This window comes from Bombina bombina, chromosome 3, assembly GCF_027579735.1.
Source record: "Bombina bombina isolate aBomBom1 chromosome 3, aBomBom1.pri, whole genome shotgun sequence".
Lineage (NCBI taxonomy): Eukaryota > Metazoa > Chordata > Amphibia > Anura > Bombinatoridae > Bombina > Bombina bombina.
This window is the reverse complement of record NC_069501.1, coordinates 352524697-352545346: the sequence shown is the minus strand read 5'-3', so window position 1 is coordinate 352545346 and position 20650 is coordinate 352524697. Positions and strand designations below refer to the sequence as shown.

The 20650-nt window shown below is 38.3% G+C and overlaps 1 protein-coding gene across 2 annotated transcripts in view; it reads left to right on the top strand.

Annotated features, from left to right (window-relative positions):
* RPGR (retinitis pigmentosa GTPase regulator) overlaps positions 1-20418 on the top strand; it is a 295048-nt gene extending 274630 nt beyond the window's left edge. For both annotated transcript variants that reach the window (XM_053706468.1, XM_053706467.1), the window contains exon 17: positions 19528-20418. In XM_053706468.1, the coding sequence (XP_053562443.1) occupies positions 19528-19791 (264 nt within the window). In that variant the 3' untranslated portion in view covers positions 19792-20418. The remainder of the gene's footprint in view (positions 1-19527) is intronic.
* Positions 20419-20650: the final 232 nt, after the last annotated feature.

Below are 20650 nucleotides of genomic sequence, written 5' to 3'. Positions count from 1 at the left end.
ACCTTACCTGGTGTTCCATGCAGATAAGGTAGTTTTGCGTACCAAACCAGGTTTTCTTCCTAAGGTTGTGTCTAATAAGAATATTAACCAGGAAATTGTTGTTCCTTCTCTGTGTCCTAATCCTTCGCCGAAGAAGGAACGTCTGTTACACAATCTTGATGTAGTTCGTGCTTTAAAGTTCTATTTACCAGCAACTAAGGATTTCAGACAAACAACTTCTTTGTTTGTTATCTTTTCTGGTAAGAGGAGAGGTCAGAAGGCGACTGCTACCTCTCTTTCCTTTTGGCTGAAAAGCATCATCCGTTTGGCCTATGAGACTGCTGGCCAGCAGCCTCCTGAAACAATTACTGCTCATTCTACCAGAGCAGTGGCTTCCACATGGGCTTTTAAACATGAGGCTTCTGTTGAACAGATTTGTAAGGCAGCGACTTGGTCTTCGCTGCATACTTTTTCCAAGTTTTACAAATTCTATACTTTTGCTTCTTCGGAGGCTATTTTTGGGAGAAAGGTTTTACAAGCAGTGGTGCCTTCCATTTAAGGTACCTGTCTTGTTCCCTCCCTTCATCCGTGTCCTAAAGCTTTGGTATTGGTATCCCACAAGTAAAGGATGAACCCGTGGACTGGATACACCTTACAAGAGAAAACAGAATTTATGCTTATCTGATAAATTACTTTCTCTTGTGGTGTATCCAGTCCACGGCCCGCCCTGGCTATCAGTCAGGTAGATTTTTGGTTTAAACTACAGTCACCACTGCACCCTATGGTTTCTCCTTTTTCTTCCTAACCTCCGGTCGAATGACTGGGGGTGGAGCTACAGGGGGAGCTATATGGACAGCTCTGCTGTGTGCTCTCTTTGCCACTTCCTGTTAGGAAGGAGAATATCCCACAAGTAAAGGATGAACCCGTGGACTGGATACACCACAAGAGAAAGTAATTTATCAGGTAAGCATAAATTCAGTTTTTTCTTACATGGGCAAATACCTAAATGAATCTCTAAAACGGATGGCACAGATAACAGGAGTACAAGAACAGTGGGAATATTTTTAAAAATGCAGATGCAACTAAGCACTGTATTAGACTTGTTTGTAAATGAAAAGGAAAACCAACTCTGTGATTACCTTGTTTCTAAGCATCTTGTGACGGCCCCCTGATCACATGACTTTAAATTTATTATCAATTGACTTTCATTTAAGCCAATTAGTGCTGTGTTGTTAGAATCCACGGGTGTCAGCACAATGTTATCTATATGGCTCACATGAACTAGCACTCCCCTGTTGTGAAAAGCAAATACAAAAGCATGTGATCATGGGGCTGTCTTTAGGGATTTAGAAACAGACAGAAATTTAGAGGTTTAAATGTTATAAAGTACAGTATCTCACAAAAGTTACATTTTTGTAAATATTTTATTATATATTCGTATATTTATATGACAACACTGAAGAAATTACACTTTGCTACAATGTAAAGTAGTGAGTGTACAGCCTGTATAACAGTGTACATTTGTTGTCCCCTCAAAATAATTCAACACACAACAATTAATGTCTAAACCGTTGGCAACAAAAGTGAGTACACCCCTAAGTGAAAATGTCCAAATTGGCCCCAAAGTGGCAATATTTTGTGTGGCCACCATTATTTTCCAGTACTGCCTTAACCTTCTTGGGCATGGAGTTCACCATAGCTTCACAGGTTGCCACTGGAGTCCTTTTCCACTCCTCCATAACGACATCACGGAGCTGGTGGATGTTAGAGACCTTGCACTCCCTCACCTTCCGTTTGAGGATTCCCCACAGATGTTCAATAGGGTCTAGGTCTGGAGACATGCTTGGCCAGTCCATCACCTTTACCCTCAGCTTGAGCCGATGCAGAAGATAAAATAGCACAATCTGTAAAAAAGGTGACAAAACCTTCTTTAGATATCAGTGAAAAAAAGATAAACTAACGAAGTGATAGTAAGATTCAGGACTAATGATAAGAGTAGAGGAAGGAGATAGACACATAGCAAATTGTCTAAATTATTACTTTTGTTCAGTCTTTACAACAGATGGTAAAGATAGTGAGATTATATTAAGGGATGTTACTTTAAATTATGAGTAGTACTTTTCTGTTTACAAGGTTTCAAGGCCATTATAAAAAATAAAAGTAAATAAGTCTGTTGGTCCAGATAATATTCATCCAAGGGTTCTAAGAGAACTTTGATCCGTTATAGCTACTCCATTAGCTAATTTATTTAATCAGTCACTGTTAACAGGAGTTGTTCCAAAAGACTAGAAAATTGCCACTGTAGTCCCTCTTCATAAAAAGGGTAGTAGGAAAGATTCTGCTAACTATAGGCCAGTCAGTTTGACCTCAATTTCTGGGAAATTAATGGAAAATCTTTTAAAGGAAAGACTTGTGTCTTACCTTCAGACAAACAACTTCAGACAAAGGACAGCATGGTTTCACTGCTGGGAGATCATGTCAGACTAATCTAATTGGTTTCTTTGACCATGTAACTAAATTAATAGACCAGGGAGGAGCCCTAAATGTTGCATATCTAGACTTTAGCAAAGCATTTGATAATGTCCCACACAACACAACATGTATTGCCTTGCAGTAGATGCTAACATTGTTAAGTGGGTAGAATGCTGGCTTAAGGATAGAAGGCAGAGGGTTTCAATTAATAGAGTACATTCAAATGAGAGGTCTGTTACTAGTGGTGTTCCCCAAGGGTCAGTTCTTGTGCCTGTTTTGTTTAATATGTTCATAATTGATATTGGAGGTGGGCTTCAGGGGAAGGTTTGCTTGTTTGCTGATGATATAAAAACTTGTAACAGAGTTGATGTCCCAGGAGGGGTTGATCAAATAAACAGTGATATTAAAAAACTAGATGTTTTTTAAATGGGATCTGAAATGTAATATTACCAAGAGCAAAATTATGCATATAGAATCCAAAAACCCTAAGGCCAATTATAGTCTCAATGGTACATTACTGACTGTAACTAAAGAGGAATGGGACTTGGGAATAATTATTTCAGATTATTTAAAATGTGTTACACAATGCAGCAGTGCAGCCAGTAAGGCCAGTCGAATACTTGGTTGCATTCGGAATGGCATTAGTAGCAGAAATAGCAAGGTTCTTATGCCATTTTAAGATAATTAGTTAGGCCATATATGGAATACTGTGTACAGTTCTGGAGACCATATCTTGAGAAAGATATAAACTAAAAACTGTCCAAAGGAGGGCTAGTAAAATGGTACACGGTCTAAAATATAACATGTACCAAAATTACTCTTGGACCTAAATATGTATGGCTTAGAGGAGAGAAGGGAAAGAGGAGACATGATAAAAAACCTTCAAATATATGAAGGGACTTAATAAAGTGGAAGCTGAAAGCATTTTCCACAAAAAAACAAGTACCAAAACAAGGGGTTACAATCTTAAGTTAGAGGGTAGCAGATTCAGGAGTGTGAGGAAGCATTTTTTTACAGAAAGGGTGGTGGATTCATGGAACAAACTTCCAATTAGGTGACAAAGACTGTAAAGCAATTTAAAAAAGCCTGGCACATGCATAAGGCTATCCTACGGAAAAAGTAACATGTAAGATGGGTAGACTTGATGGGCCTTAGTTTTTATCTACCGTCAAATTCTATGTTTCATAAATCAATTCAACAAGCGCCTGCTGGAAAAAGACCCTTAGCTCAGATGGGTTGACCCCTAGTGGTCAACAGGAAAATATCAAGATTGAAAGAATTATCAGAGCGCCAACTATAGAAGGCAGGGTCCCCAATATACTAAAAACAAATATCCAGGTAGATTTCAAAATGTGTTTATTACAACACAAACGGTACAGTAATGATCAGTTACTTATACTTCAATGTCTGTGTGTCTGACAATACATTTAGAACAATCACATTAAAACCCAATATTGTATTTATACAACATTGGATGCTAAAATTAGCATGTAGAAAATTTATTATAAAATCACAATCCTTTGGGTATTCAGGATGTTAAAACAAATAAAATTGGATAAAATTAAAATAATATTACAATTTTAATTTCCCTCATGGATCCATGTTAACAGTCTTAAGCTTATTTCAACCATACACTGGAGCAATACTAAAATCAATATGAGGCTTGTTTTAGGTGGTTTGGTCTTAACCCCCTTTTTTTAACTACTGGATGGGATAACCTGTTCAGGTCAGATTGGATTTATTAAAAACGATGTACAGGCTCACATTGGCAATCAAGGTTAGCTAGATAAAATCCCCTTGGTGAAGGATCCTACACAGAACAAATTGAAAAAGTCTGCTTACAACCTATTAATAAAATATATATACATACACTGTCGGGTAGTGTTGGTGCAAAATGCCTCCTAAAACGTGATACACAAACTGCCTCCTAAAACGTGATACACAAACTGTTTTTCAAAAGCTTAATAAAACATGTTGTATGGTGAAAAAAAAATATATAAAAAAATAAGTTGGTGAAAAAAAATTTGGTGAAAAAAAAATAAAATAATCACAGTGGAAAAACACTTGCAGTATAATAATCGTGGTGAAAAACAATTGCAGTAAAATCTGGTGATTGATCTTTGCTTGATGCTCAATCCCAGTAAAAACAATAACAGTGACTGACAATCATAGCACAATGAGCTAGTGATTAATCCTTTGCTAATGTTCAATCAAATTTAAAAATGTAACGAATGATTAAATATACTCCTTACAATGTCAGAATAAATGAAAATAGTGGGTGAATATGTGCAATGCTTAACAACTTATAAGTTCCAACAATTTATATGCCAAAGTCAATGTGTTTGATCCTCCTCACGATCCTATGTGTGCAAGATTTTCGGTAAGCCCTGGGTCCCTTTGCTCACAAGCGTTTGGTCCCTCAGCCCTTTCAAGCATTTGTACCCTCTGCTTGCTACCTCGCGGTCCCTCTGCCGAAAAAATTATATATAGTGTAGATTGCTACAAATAAGTGTAGATATCAAAATCAAACTTACCAGCCAACGCGTTTCGGTCAAGTAGTGACCTTTCTCAAGACTGGTTTTAACGGTTGGACAGGGAGTTTAAATACCCTGTCAGAATTTGGCTTTTTCGTCAGACCGGAAGTTGGCCTTTTCGTCAAACCGGAAATGTTTTTTTAAAACTTTCGCGTGTAATCTATTTTTTCTGTTTCATGATATCATATGATCCCAACTTTGGGGGCTTATACAGTCCTACTGCTATTAGCATTAGGGAAAATGTATTAAAAATCCTTATTCTGATGGCTTTTTCATAGTCCGATTTTTATCCGTTCTGATTGGTTATTCTGATTGCTTTTAACTTTTATGTGATTGGTTAGCCATGGGAGGTGTGTAACAAATACCTTTCCTTATTGGATATCTAGCGTTGTGTGTGTCCTTATATTTCCGTATACTTGGCCCTTATTCTAACTCCGTTATAATTCTTTCAAAACATCGCTGCTGGGAAAAAAACTGACATCATTCACTAACCGTGTGTCCTTATATTTCCATATACTTGGCCCTTATTCTAACTCCGTTATAGTTCTTTCAAAACATCGCTGCAGGGGAAAAACTGACATCATTCACTAACCATGGGTGCATTCCCTCACGTTCACTCCATGTCCCATCCTGCTACACCATTGATGATATTCTAATTTTCCGATAATGTACTTTTTCTTTAAGTATTTAAAATATTCTATAACTTTTGGGAAAGAAATATATACTCTTTATTTCCGTAAAGAAATAAATAAGTTTACTTTTATTTTCCTATATTCCATATAGTTTACAACTATTAACCATTCTGGATCATAATAGGTCAATTTGTCGTTGTCAGCAATATATTATATTTGCCAATTTCTAAATTTTTTAATTATGTGAATTTTTAAATGTCAGAGCTTGACCTCTGTATATTTATTGATTACTGAGAGCTTGTTGAAGTTTTCAATATGGAGACACTATAAATTTGTTTTTTAATTATTCAGAATGTGATGTATGGGATTTTGTAATAAAGTAGATATTCCTATAGTCCACTATTAATGCTGTTAGCGCTCTGATGATTTCGTATTGGTCTTTAATTTCCAACTAGTGGAAGGGAGGTTTTTTGGAAGGGTTCCTCCGGTTAACACTTGCTCTAACAGTTTTTCATATGTTACCCTATATGAACAATGGGTTCATATATGGTAATACATTTTCATGCTTTAAGTGGACTTAATACAGTCCATATATCAACATCTATAAAAATCAGGAGAAATGGGAAAATTGGTTTATATGACCCTTTAGGTTTTCGTTTATTTGGAAATCCCTTATGTTATTCTTAGAGTATCTTAGATATGGCTTTCTTTACAAATCACTTTTTTATGTGTTTCCAATTTCCATCTAAAGGGTTTCTTTGTAGTGTTAATGTTATTTGGCTACTCATCTAGGTGTCATAATTTATCTATGTCCATTATACCTTTCTAGGTGTCATTTGGTATTTGTGTTATCAATAGGATAAGCTAAAAAGAAAAAGAAAAATGTTATTCTTTAAGCTCCAAAAAATTCTTCAAGAAAGGTATAATGGACATAGATAAATTATGACACCTAGATGAGTAGCCAAATAACATTAACACTACAAAGAAACCCTTTAGAAAAAAAACCTCCCTTCCACTAGTTGGAAATTAAAGACCAATACGAAATCATCAGAGCGCTAACAGCATTAATAGTGGACTATAGGAATATCTACTTTATTACAAAATCCCATACATCACATTCTCAATAATAAAAAAACTAATTTATAGTGTCTCCATATTGAAAAATTCAACAAGCCCTCAGTAATCAATAAATATACAGAGGTCAAGCTCTGACATTTAAAAATTCACATAATTAAAAAATTTAAAAATTGGCAAATATAATATATTGCTGACAACGACAAATTGACCTATTATGATCCAGAATGGTTAATAGCTGTAAACTATATGGAATATAGGAAAATAAAAGTAAACTTATTTATTTCTTTACGGAAATAAAGAGTATATATTTCTTTCCCAAAAGTTATAGAATATTTTAAATACTTAAAGAAAAAGTACATTATCGGAAAATTAGAATATCATCAATGGTGTAGCAGGATGGGACATGGAGTGAACGTGAGGGAATGCACCCATGGTTAGTGAATGATGTCAGTTTTTCCCCTGCAGCGATGTTTTGAAAGAACTATAACGGAGTTAGAATAAGGGCCAAGTATATGGAAATATAAGGACACACGGTTAGTGAATGATGTCAGTTTTTTTTCCCAGCAGCGATGTTTTGAAAGAATTATAACGGAGTTAGAATAAGGGCCAAGTATACGGAAATATAAGGACACACACAACGCTAGATATCCAATAAGGAAAGGTATTTGTTACACACCTCCCATGGCTAACCAATCACATAAAAGTTAAAAGCAATCAGAATAACCAATCAGAACGGATAAAAATCGGACTATGAAAAAGCCATCAGAATAAGGATTTTTAATACATTTTCCCTAATGCTAATAGCAGTAGGACTGTATAAGCCCCCAAAGTTGGGATCATATGATATCATGAAACAGAAAAAATAGATTACACGCGAAAGTTTTAAAAAAACATTTCCGGTTTGACGAAAAGGCCAACTTCCAGTCTGACGAAAAAGCCAAATTCTGACAGGGTATTTAAACTCCCTGTCCAACCGTTAAAACCAGTCTTGAGAAAGGTCACTACTTGACCGAAACGCGTTGGCTGGTAAGTTTGATTTTGATATCTACACTTATTTGTAGCAATCTACACTATATATAATTTTTTCGGCAGAGGGACCGCGAGGTAGCAAGCAGAGGGTACAAACGCTTGAAAGGGCTGAGGGACCGAACGCTTGTGAGCAAAGGGACCCAGGGCTTACCGAAAATCTTGCACACATAGGATCGTGAGGAGGATCAAACACATTGACTTTGGCATATAAATTGTTGGAACTTATAAGTTGTTAAGCATTGCACATATTCACCCACTATTTTCGTTTATTCTGACATTGTAAGGAGTATATTTAATCATTCGTTACATTTTTAAATTTGATTGAACATTAGCAAAGGATTAATCACTAGCTCATTGTGCTATGATTGTCAGTCACTGTTATTGTTTTTACTGGGATTGAGCATCAAGCAAAGATCAATCACCAGATTTTACTGCAATTGTTTTTCACCACGATTATTATACTGCAAGTGTTTTTCCACTGTGATTATTTTTTTATTTTTTTTCACCAAAAATTTTTTTACCAACTTATTTTTTTATATATTTTTTTTTCACCATACAACATGTTTTATTAAGCTTTTGAAAAACAGTTTGTGTATCACGTTTTAGGAGGCAGTTTGTGTATCACGTTTTAGGAGGCATTTTGCACCAACACTACCCGACAGTGTATGCATATATATTTTATTAATAGGTTGTAAGCAGACTTTTTCAATTTGTTCTGTGTAGGATCCTTCACCAAGGGGATTTTATCTAGCTAACCTTGATTGCCAACGATTGCTGGCAGCCAATGTGAGCCTGTACATCGTTTTTAATAAATCCAATCTGACCTGAACAGGTTATCCCATCCAATAGTTAAAAAAAGGGGGTTAAGACCAAACCACCTAAAACAAGCCTCATATTGATTTTAGTATTGCTCCAGTGTATGGTTGAAATAAGCTTAAGACTGTTAAAGGGACACTCAGGTTAAATTAAATGTTCATGACTCAGATACAACATGTAATTTTAAACAATTTTCCAATTTACTTCCATTAAAAAAAATGTGCACAGTCTTTTATATTTACAATTTTTGAGTCACCAGATCCTACTGAGCATGTGCAAGAATTCACAGACTATACATATATGCATTTGTGATTGGCTGATTGCTATCACATGGTACAAGGGGAGTGGAAATATACATAACTTTGAAATTTGTTATAAAAAAATCTACAACTCATTTATGTTCAGACTAAGTACTATTGCATTGTCTTGTTATCTTGCATTTGTTGATTATGCAAATCTAATGTGTTGACTGGTCCTTTAACATGGATCCATGAGGGAAATTAAAATTGTAATATTATTTTAATTTTATCCAATTTTATTTGTTTTAACATCCTGAATACCCAAAGGATTGTGATTTTATAATAAATTTTCTACATGCTAATTTTAGCATCCAATGTTGTATAAATACAATATTGGGTTTTAATGTGATTGTTCTAAATGTATTGTCAGACACACAGACATTGAAGTATAAGTAACTGATCATTACTGTACCGTTTGTGTTGTAATAAACACATTTTGAAATCTACCTGGATATTTGTTTTTAGTATATTGGGGACCCTGCCTTCTATAGTTGGCGCTCTGATAATTCTTTCAATCTTCAAATTCTATGGCCTAGATTTGGAGTTTGGCGGTAGATGGGCTGTTAACGCTCCGCGGGCTTTTTTCTGGCCGCACCATAAAATTAACTCTGGTATCGAGAGTTCAAAAAAATGCTGCGTTAGGCTCCAAAAAAGGAGCGTAGAGCATTTTTACCGCAAATGCAACTCTCGATACCAGAGTTGCTTACGGACGCGGCCAGCCTCAAAAACGTGCTCGTGCACGATTCTCCCATAGGAAACAATGGGGCTGTTTGAGCTGAAAAAAAACCTAACACCTGCAAAAAAGCAGCGTTCAGCTCCTAACGCAGCCCCATTGTTTCCTATGGGGAAACACTTCCTACGTCTGCACCTAACACCCTAACATGTACCCCGAGTCTAAACACCCCTAACCTTACACTTATTAACCCCTAATCTGTCGCCCCCGCTATCGCTGACCCCTGCATTATATTATTAACCCCTAATCTTCCGCTCCGTAAACCGCCGCAACTTACATTATCCCTATGTACCCCTAATCTGCTGCCCCTAACACCGCCGACCCCTATATTATATTTATTAACCCCTAACCTGCCCCCCACAACGTCGCCGCCAGCTACTTACAATAATTAACCCCTAATCTGCCGAGCGGACCTGAGCGCTACTATAATAAAGTTATTAACCCCTAATCCGCCTCACTAACCCTATCATAAATAGTATTAACCCCTAATCTGCCCTCCCTAACATCGCCGACACCTAACTTCAATTATTAACCCCTAATCTGACGACCGGAGCTCATCGCTACTATAATAAATGGATTAACCCCTAAAGCTAAGTCTAACCCTAACACTAACACCCCCCTAACTTAAATATAATTTAAATCTAACGAAATTAATTAACTCTTATTAAATAAATTATTCCTATTTAAAGCTAAATACTTACCTGTAAAATAAACCCTAATATAGCTACAATATAAATTCTAATTATATTGTAGCTATTTTAGGATTAATATTTATTTTACAGGCAACTTTGTAATTATTTTAACCAGGTACAATAGCTATTAAATAGTTAAGAACTATTTAATAGTTACCTAGTTAAAATAATAACAAAATTACCTGTAAAATAAATCCTAACCTAAGTTATAATTAAACCTAACACTACACTATCAATAAATAAATTAAATACAATTGCTACAAATAACTACAATTACATAAACTAACTAAAGTACAAAAAATAAAAAAGAACTAAGTTACAAAAAATAAAAAAATATTTACAAACATAAGAAAAATATTACAACAATTTTAAACTAATTACACCTACTCTAAGCCCCCTAATAAAATAACAAAGACCCCCAAAATAAAAAAATGCCCTACCCTATTCTAAATTAATAGAGTTAAAAGCTCTTTTACCTTACCATCCGGTGCGGAGAGGGTCCATCTTGAAGGATTCTATCAGCCAATCGGAATTAAGGTAGGAAAATTCTGATTGGCTGATGGAATCAGCCAATCAGAATCAAGTTCAATCCTATTGGCTGATCCAATCAGCCAATCAGATTGAGCTCGCATTCTATTGGCTGATCGGAACAGCCAATAGAATGCGAGCTCAATCTGATTGGCTGATTGGATCAGCCAATCGGATTGAACTTGATTCTGATTGGCTGATTCCATCAGCCAATCAGAATATTCCTACCTTAATTCCGATTGGCTGATAGAATCCTATCAGCCAATCGGAATTCGAGGGACGCCATCTTGGATGACGTCCCTTAAAGGAACCGTCATTCGTCGTGAGACGCCGGAAGAAGAGGATGGATCCGCGTTTGCTGCTTCAAGATGGACCCGCTCCGCACCGGATGGAAGAAGATCGAAGATGCCGCTTGGAGAAGATGTTTGCCGGTCCGGATGTCCTCTTCTTGCCGGATAGGAGGAAGACTTTGGAGCCTCTTCTGGACCTCTTCAGCACCGGATGCCAGGACGGATCGGTGATACCTGGATGGTGAAGACAAGGTAGGAAGATCTTCAGGGGCTTAGTGTTAGGTTTATTTAAGGGGGGTTTGGGTTAGATTAGGGGTATGTGGGTGGTGGGTTGTAATGTTGGGGGGGGGGGTATTGTATGTTTTATTTTACAGGCAAAAGAGCTGATTTTCTTGGGGCATGCCCCGCAAAGGGCCCTGTTCAGGGCTGGTAAGGTAAAAGAGCTTTTAACTCTATTAATTTAGAATAGGGTAGGGCATTTTTTTATTTTGGGGGTCTTTGTTATTTTATTAGGGGGCTTAGAGTAGGTGTAATTAGTTTAAAATTGTTGTAATATTTTTCTTATGTTTGTAAATATTTTTTTATTTTTTGTAACTTAGTTCTTTTTTATTTTTTGTACTTTAGTTAGTTTATGTAATTGTAGTTATTTGTAGCAATTGTATTTAATTTATTTATTGATAGTGTAGTGTTAGGTTAATTGTAGGTAACTGTAGGTAGTTTATTTAATTAATTTATTGATAGGGTAGTGTTAGGTTTAATTATAACTTAGGTTAGGATTTATTTTACAGGTAATTTTGTTATTATTTTAACTAGGTAACTATTAAATAGTTCTTAACTATTTAATATCTATTGTACCTGGTTAAAATAATTACAAAGTTGCCTGTAAAATAAATATTAATCCTAAAATAGCTACAATATAATTATAATTTATATTGTAGCTATATTAGGATGTATTTTACAGGTAAGTATTTAGCTTTAAATAGGAATAATTTATTTAATAAGAGTTAATTAATTTCGTTAGATTTAAATTATATTTAAGTTAGGGGGGTGTTAGTGTTAGGGTTAGACTTAGCTTTAGGGGTTAATCCATTTATTATAGTAGCGATGAGCTCCGGTCGTCAGATTAGGGGTTAATAATTGAAGTTAGGTGTCGGCGATGTTAGGGAGGGCAGATTAGGGGTTAATACTATTTATGATAGGGTTAGTGAGGCGGATTAGGGGTTAATAACTTTATTATAGTAGCGCTCAGGTCCGCTCGGCAGATTAGGGGTTAATAAGTGTAGGCAGGTGTCGGCGACGTTGAGGGGGGCAGATTAGGGGTTAATAAATATAATATAGGGGTCGGCGGTGTTAGGGGCAGCAGATTAGGGGTACATAAGGATAACATAGGTGGCGGCGCTTTGCGGTCGGAAGATTAGGGGTTAATTATTGTAAGTAGCTGGCGGCGACGTTGTGGGGGGCAGGTTAGGGGTTAATAAATATAATACAGGGGTCGGCGGGGTTAGGGGCAGCAGATTAGGGGTACATAAGTATAACGTAGGTGGCGGTCGGCAGATTAGGGATTAAAAAAATTTAATCGAGTGGCGGCGATGTGGGGGGACCTCGGTTTAGGGGTACATAGGTAGTTTATGGGTGTTAGTGTACTTTAGAGCACAGTAGTTAAGAGCTTTATGAACCGGCGTTAGCCCAGAAAGCTCTTAACTCCTGCTTTTTTCCTGCGGCTGGAGTTTTGTCGTTAGAGCTCTAACGCTCACTTCAGAAACGACTCTAAATACCGGAGTTAGAAAGATCCCATTGAAAAGATAGGATACGCAATTGACGTAAGGGGATCTGCGGTATGGAAAAGTCGCGGCTGAAAAGTGAGCGTTAGACCCTTTAATCACTGACTCCAAATACCGGCGGTAGCCTAAAACCAGCGTTAGGAGCCTCTAACGCTGGTTTTCACGGCTAACGCCAAACTTCAAATCTAGGCCTAAGTTTCTATGTTACTTGGAGGTGGGACAACCTCCACTTTAATAGTTTTTTTTTCTACTAGTTCAGTTTCTTTTTCTTGGATTTTCTGGAAATAAATTAATTTCTTTCATGGTGGTAAGAGTCCATGAGACCCCACCCTGTTATATTGTTTGGTGATGGTTTCTCTTTTATGCTACATCTTTTCTCTTGTTAAGTGTATCCAGTCCACGGATCATCCATTACTTGTGGGATATTCTCCTTCCCAACAGGAAGTTGCAAGAGGATCACCCACAGCAGAGCGGCCACACAGCTCCTCCCCTCACTGCCATACCCAGTCATTCTCTTGCAACTCTCAACTAAGATGGAGGTCGTAAGAGGACTGTGGTGTTTTATACTTAGTTTATTTCTTCAATCAAAAGTTTGTTATTTTTAAATGGTACCGGAGTGTACTGTTTATCTCAGGCAGTATTTAGAAGAAGAATCTGCCTGTGTTTTCTATGATCTTAGCAGAAGTAACTAAGATCCTTTGCTGTTCTCACATATTCTGAGGAGTGAGGTAACTTCAGAGGGGGAATAGCGTGCAGGTTTTCCTGTAATAAGGTATGTGCAGTTAAAATATTTTTCTAGGGAATGGAATTTGCTAGAAAATGCTGCTGATAACGAAGTAATGTAAGTAAAGCCTTAAATGCAGTGATAGCGACTGGTATCAGGCTTATTAATAGAGATACATACTCTTATAAAAGTGTATTTTAAAACGTTTGCTGGCATGTTTAATCGTTTTTTACATATGTTTGGTGATAAAACTTATTGGGGCCTAGTTTTTTTCCACATGGCTGGCTTGAATTTTGCCTAGAAACAGTTCCCTGAGGCTTCCCACTGTTGTAATATGAGTGGGAGGGGCCTATTTTGGCATTTTTTTGCACAGCAAAAATTACAGACACAGACATCCAGCTTCTTCCTGCATGATCCAGGACTTCTCTGAAGGGCTCAAAAGGCTTCAAAAGTCGTATTGAGGGAGGTAAAAAGCCACAGTAGAGCTGTGGCAGTTGTTGTGACTGTTTAAAAAACGTTTTTGTCATTTGTTATTCCGTTTTTGGTATTAAGGGGTTAATCATCCATTTGCAAGTGGGTGCAATGCTCTGCTAACTTATTACATACACTGTAAAAATTTCGTTAGTGTAACTGCATTTTTTCACTGTTATTTCAAAATTTGGGGAAATTTGTGTTTCTTAAAGGCACAGTAACGTTTTTTATATTGCTTGTAAACTTGTTTTAAAATGTTTTCCAAGCTTGCTAGTCTCATTGCTAGTCTGTTTAAACATGTCTGACACAGAGGAACCTACTTGTTCATTATGTTTGAAAGCCATGGTGGAGCCCCATAGGAGAATGTGTACTAAATGTATTGATTTCACCTTAAACAGTAAAGATCAGTCTTTATCTATAAAAGAATTATCACCAGAGGGTTCTGTAGAGGGGGAAGTTATGCCGACTAACTCTCCCCACGTGTCAGACCCTTCGCCTCCCGCTCAGGGGACGCACGCTAATATGGCGCCAATTACATCAGGGACGCCCATAGCGATTACCTTGCAGGACATGGCTGCAATCATGAATAATACCCTGTCAGAGGTATTATCTAGATTGCCTGAATTAAGAGGCAAGCGCGATAGCTCTGGGGTTAGGAGAGATACAGAGCGCGCAAATGCTGTTAGAGCCATGTCTGATACTGCGTCACAGTATGCAGAACATGAGGACGGAGAGCTTCAGTCTGTGGGTGACATCTCTGACTCGGGGAAACCTGATTCAGAGATTTCTAATTTTAAATTTAAGCTTGAGAACCTCCGTGTATTGCTTGGGGAGGTATTAGCTGCTCTGAATGACTGTAACACAGTTGCAATTCCAGAGAAATTGTATAGGCTGGATAGATACTATGCGGTGCCGGTGTGTACTGACGTTTTTCCTATACCTAAAAGGCTTACAGAAATTATTAGCAAGGAGTGGGATAGACCCGGTGTGCCCTTTTCCCCACCTCCTATATTTAGAAAAATGTTTCCAATAGACGCCACTACACGGGACTTATGGCAGACGGTCCCTAAGGTGGAGGGAGCAGTTTCTACTTTAGCAAAGCGTACCACTATCCCGGTTGAGGACAGTTGTGCTTTTTCAGATCCAATGGATAAAAAATTGGAGGGTTACCTTAAGAAAATGTTTATTCAACAAGGTTTTATTTTACAGCCCCTTGCATGCATTGCGCCTGTCACTGCTGCGGCGGCATTCTGGTTTGAGGCCCTGGAAGAGGCCATCCAGACAGCTCCATTGAATTAAATTATTGACAAGCTTAGAACGCTTAAGCTAGCTAACTCATTTGTTTCTGATGCCATTGTTCATTTGACTAAACTAACGGCTAAGAATTCCGGATTCGCCATCCAGGCGCGTAGGGCGCTATGGCTTAAATCCTGGTCAGCTGACATGACTTCAAAGTCTAAATTACTCAACATTCCTTTCAAGGGGCAGACCTTATTCGGGCCTGGCTTGAAGGAAATTATTGCTGACATTACTGGAGGCAAGGGTCATACCCTTCCTCAGGACAGGGCCAAATCAAAGGCCAAACAGTCTAATTTTCGTGCCTTTTGAAATTTCAATGCAGGAGCAGCATCAACTTCCTCCGCTTCAAAACAAGAGGGAACTGTTGCTCATTCCAGACAGGCCTGGAAACCTAACCAGTCCTGGAACAAGGGCAAGCAGGCCAGAAAGCCTGCTGCTGCCCCCAAGACAGCATGAAGGAACGGCCCCCTATACGGAAACGGATCTAGTGGGGGTCAGACTTTCTCTCTTCGCCCAGGCGTGGGCGAGAGATGTTCAGGATCCCTGGGCGTTGGAGATCATATCTCAGGGATATCTTCTGGACTTCAAAGCTTCTCCTCCACAAGGGAGATTTCATCTTTCAAGGTTATCAGCAAACCAGATAAAGAAAGAGGCATTCCTAAGCTGTGTGCAAGACCTCCTAGTAATGGGAGTGATCCATCCAGTTCCGCGGACGGAACAATGACAGGGATTTTATTCAAATCTGTTTGTGGTTCCCAAGAAAGAGGGAACCTTCAGACCAATCTTGGATCTAAAGATCTTAAACAAATTCCTCAGAGTTCCATCATTCAAAATGGAAACTATTCGGACCATCCTACCCATGATCCAAGAGAGTCAGTACATGACCACAGTGGACTTAAAGGATGCCTACCTTCACATACCGATTCACAAAGATCATCATTGGTTCCTAAGGTTTGCCTTTCTAGACAGGCATTACCAATTTGTAGCTCTTCCCTTCGGGTTGGCCACTGCCCAGAGAATTTTTACAAAGGTTCTGGGCTCACTTCTGGCAGTTCTAAGACCGCGAGGCATAGCGGTGGCTCCGTATCTAGACGACATGCTGATACAGGCGTCAAGCTTTCAAATTGCCAAGTCTCATACAGAGATAGTTCTGGCATTTCTGAGGTCGCATGGGTGGAAAGTGAACGTGGAAAAGAGTTCTCTATCACCACTCACAAGAGTCTCCTTCCTAGGGACTCTTATAGATTCTGTAGAGATGAAAATTTACCTGACGGAGTCCAGGTTATCAAAACTTCTAAATGCTTGCCGTGTCCTTCATTCCATTCCACGCCCGTCAGTGGCTCAGTGCATGGAAGTAAGAGGCTTAATGGTAGCGGCAATGGACATAGTGCCATTTGCACGCCTGCATCTCAGACCGCTGCAATTATGCATGCTAAGTCAGTGAAATGGGGATTACTCAGATTTGTCCCCTCTACTAAATCTGGATCAAGAGACCAGAGATTCTCTCCTCTGGTGGCTTTCTCGGGTCCATCTGTCCAAGGGTATGACCTTTCGCAGGCCAGATTGGACGATTGTAACAACAGATGCCAGTCTTCTAGGTTGGGGCGCAGTCTGGAACTCCCTGAAGGCTCAGGGATCGTGGACTCAGGAGGAGAAACTCCTCCCAATAAATATTCTGGAGTTAAGAGCAATATTCAAGGCTCTTCTAGCTTGGCCTCAGTTAGCAACACTGAGGTTCATCAGATTTCAGTCGGACAACATCACGACTGTGGCTTACATCAACCATCAAGGGGGAACCAGGAGTTCCCTAGCGATGTTAGAAGTCTCAAAGATAATTCGCTGGGCAGAGTCTCACTCTTGCCACCTGTCAACGATCCACATCCCAGGCGTAGAGACCTGGGAGGCGGATTTTCTAAGTCGTCAGACTTTTCATCCGGGGGAGTGGGAACTCCATCCGGAGGTGTTTGCTCAACTGGTCCATCGTTGAGGCAAACCAGAACTGGATCTCATTGCGTCTCGCCAGAACGCCAAGCTTCCTTGTTATGGATCCAGGTCTAGGGACCCGGAAGCAACGCTGATAGATGCTCTAGCAGCTCCTTGGTTCTTCAACCTGGCCTATGTGTTTCCACCGTTTCCTCTGCTCCCTCGACTGATTGCCAAAATCAAACAGGAGAGAGCATCGGTGATTCTGATAGCGCCTGCGTGGCCACGCAGGACCTGGTATGCAGACCTAGTGGACATGTCATCTCTTCCACCATGGACTCTGCCTCTGAGGCAGGACCTTCTAATACAAGGTCCTTTCAATCATCCAAATCTAATTTCTCTGAGACTGACTGCATGGAGATTGAACGCTTGATTCTATCAAGGCGTGGCTTCTCCGAGTCAGTCATTGATACCTTAATACAGGCTCGGAAGCCTGTCACCAGGAAAATCTACCATAAGATATGGCGTAAATATCTTTATTGGTGTGAATCCAAGAGTTACTCATGGAGTAAGGTTAGGATTCCTAGGATATTGTCCTTTCTCCAAGAGGGTTTGGACAAAGGCTTATCAGCTAGTTCTTTAAAAGGACAGATCTCTGCTCTATCTATTCTTTTGCACAAGCGTCTGGCAGAAGTTCCAGACGTCCAGGCATTTTGTCAGGCTTTGTTTAGGATTAAGCCTGTGTTTAAAACTGTTGCTCCCCCGTGGAGCTTAAACTTGGTTCTTAAAGTTCTTCAGGGAGTTCCGTTTGAACCCCTTCATTCCATTGATATTAAACTTTTATCTTGGAAAATTCTGTTTTTGATGGCTATTTCCTCGGCTCGAAGAGTCTCTGAGTTATCTGCCTTACATTGTGATTCTCCTTATCTGATTTTTCATTCAGACAAGGTAGTTCTGCGTACCAAACCTGGGTTTTTACCTAAGGTGGTTTCTAACAGGAATATCAATCAAGAGATTGTTGTTCCATCATTGTGTCCTAATCCTTCTTCAAAGAAGGAACGTCTTTTGCATAATCTGGACGTAGTCCGTGCCTTGAAGTTTTACTTACAGGCTACTAAAGATTTTCGTCAAACATCTGCTCTGTTTGTCGTTTACTCTGTACAGAGGAGAGGTCAAAAAGCTTCGGCAACCTCTCTCTCCTTTTGGCTTCAGAGCATAATACGCTTAGCCTATGAGACTGCTGGACAGCAGCCCCCTGAAAGGATTACAGCTCATTCTACTAGAGCTGTGGCTTCCACCTGGGCCTTTAAAAATGAGGCCTCTGTTGAACAGATTTGCAAGGCTGCGACTTGGTCTTCGCTTCACACCTTTTCAAAATTTTACAAATTTGACACTTTTGCTTCTTCGGAGGCTGTTTTGGGGAGAAAGGTTCTACAGGCAGTGGTTCCTTCCGTTTAAGTTCCTGTCTTGTCCCTCCCATCATCCATGTACTTTAGCTTTGGTATTGGTATCCCACAAGTAATGGATGATCCGTGGACTGGATACACTTAACAAGAGAAAACATAATTTATGCTTACCTGATAAATTTATTTCTCTTGTAGTGTATCCAGTCCACGGCCCGCCCTGTCCTTTTAAGGCAGGTCTAAATTTTAATTAAACTACAGTCACCACTGCACCCTATGGTTTCTTCTTTCTCGTCTTGTTTCGGTCGAATGACTGGATATGGCAGTGAGGGGAGGAGCTGTGTGGCAGCTCTGCTGTGGGTGATCCTCTTGCAACTTCCTGTTGGGAAGGAGAATATCCCACAAGTAATGGATGATCCGTGGACTGGATACACTACAAGAGAAATAAATTTATCAGGTAAGCATAAATTATGTTTTTTCCCTGCTCTTACCACCATGAAACAAATGAATTTATCAGGTAAGCATAAATTGTGTTTTTAGTAGTAAAATAATATTTTATTGTTATTTTATGTACCTATATCACAAGAAAGCCCTGTTTGAAACACTATATTTGTTATTCTTTGCAAGTGACATTTCTGGGCTGTTTACAAGGATATCTCATCTTTTAAAAATACATGGTTAACTGTCAAAAACTTTTGTAAAGGTCTGAAGGAAAAATCACAATTAATTTGTTTATATTAAACAGCACTAAAGATTTAAAATGTATTCTAAACATGTTTCAGTTTTGGAGATTATTTTTTGTTTATGAAAATGTAAGGTGTCTCTTACTATGTGCTGTTTTCCAGATGTCTCTTTTTAAAAGAAAATCAATGACGAGCAAAAAACCAGAACAAGACAAAGGAGAAAATGCTGATGCATCTGAAACCAAAAGCATTGAAAATACACCCAAAATACAAGAGGCAACTCAAGGTAAAGGAAGCATAGATGAAAACGAAAACAAAACAAAAGAAAACTCTAAAAACACTGAGTTGCCTAATCAGGAGGCTGTGGAAACGGGAAAAGGCCCCGTCGGCAGAAGATCCAAATCAGCCACATGTAGAATAATATAAAAACAGTGCGGAACTGATTCTGGCTTGAAAAAAAAATCCAGTTAATGTACAAGATTCATATTTACAAGTTAACATAAAACATTATAAGACTTTAGTAAAAAAAAAGTGACTTTGAGTGAGACTGAAATCATATATAAAAGGAATGGTATATAACAGGTGTTGAGTTTGTTCATTTTTAAAAGTTAATATGGATAAAACCACTAAAGTATATTTCTTTGATTGCTAGATCCACAAGCAATTTATTACTTTGTGGTTTAGCTTTTACTTCAGCCCTAAAGGGTTATTTGTCAAGCACTTTATTGCAGGAAACAATCAGCTTTTAAAATAAGTATAAATAAAACACGTTTTCTATATCAATATTGTTTGCTGCAGAATTTAAATTGTGAAATTTTTTATTTTTGACTACAACTTTTGAATGCAACATTTTGTATTGCTGTGTGTTTCCTGTGCTTTCATATATTATAAGCTTTATGTATATATAAAAATATATATATGTATCTTGACTTACGCAGCAAATTAATACCTGGTGGGACCCCTTAAAGGGACATAAAATAAACCGAAATGTTTATTTCATGATTCAGATACTGTGTGCAATTAAAAAAATATATATGTATCTTTCCAATTTAATTTTATTATCACATTTTTATTTTTATTGAAAAGCAGGTAGTTAGGCTTATGAGGGTGCACATATCAGGTGTATTATACAGCAGCAGTTTTGCAAGAATGCTTTTAACAATTGTATAAGTTGTAAAAACACTCCTATCATCTAGTGCTCAAAATTGAGCAACATTGTTAAAAGCTGTATAGTAGTGCAGACATCTGTATGCTACCTACCTAGGTATGCTCTTCAACAAAGAAT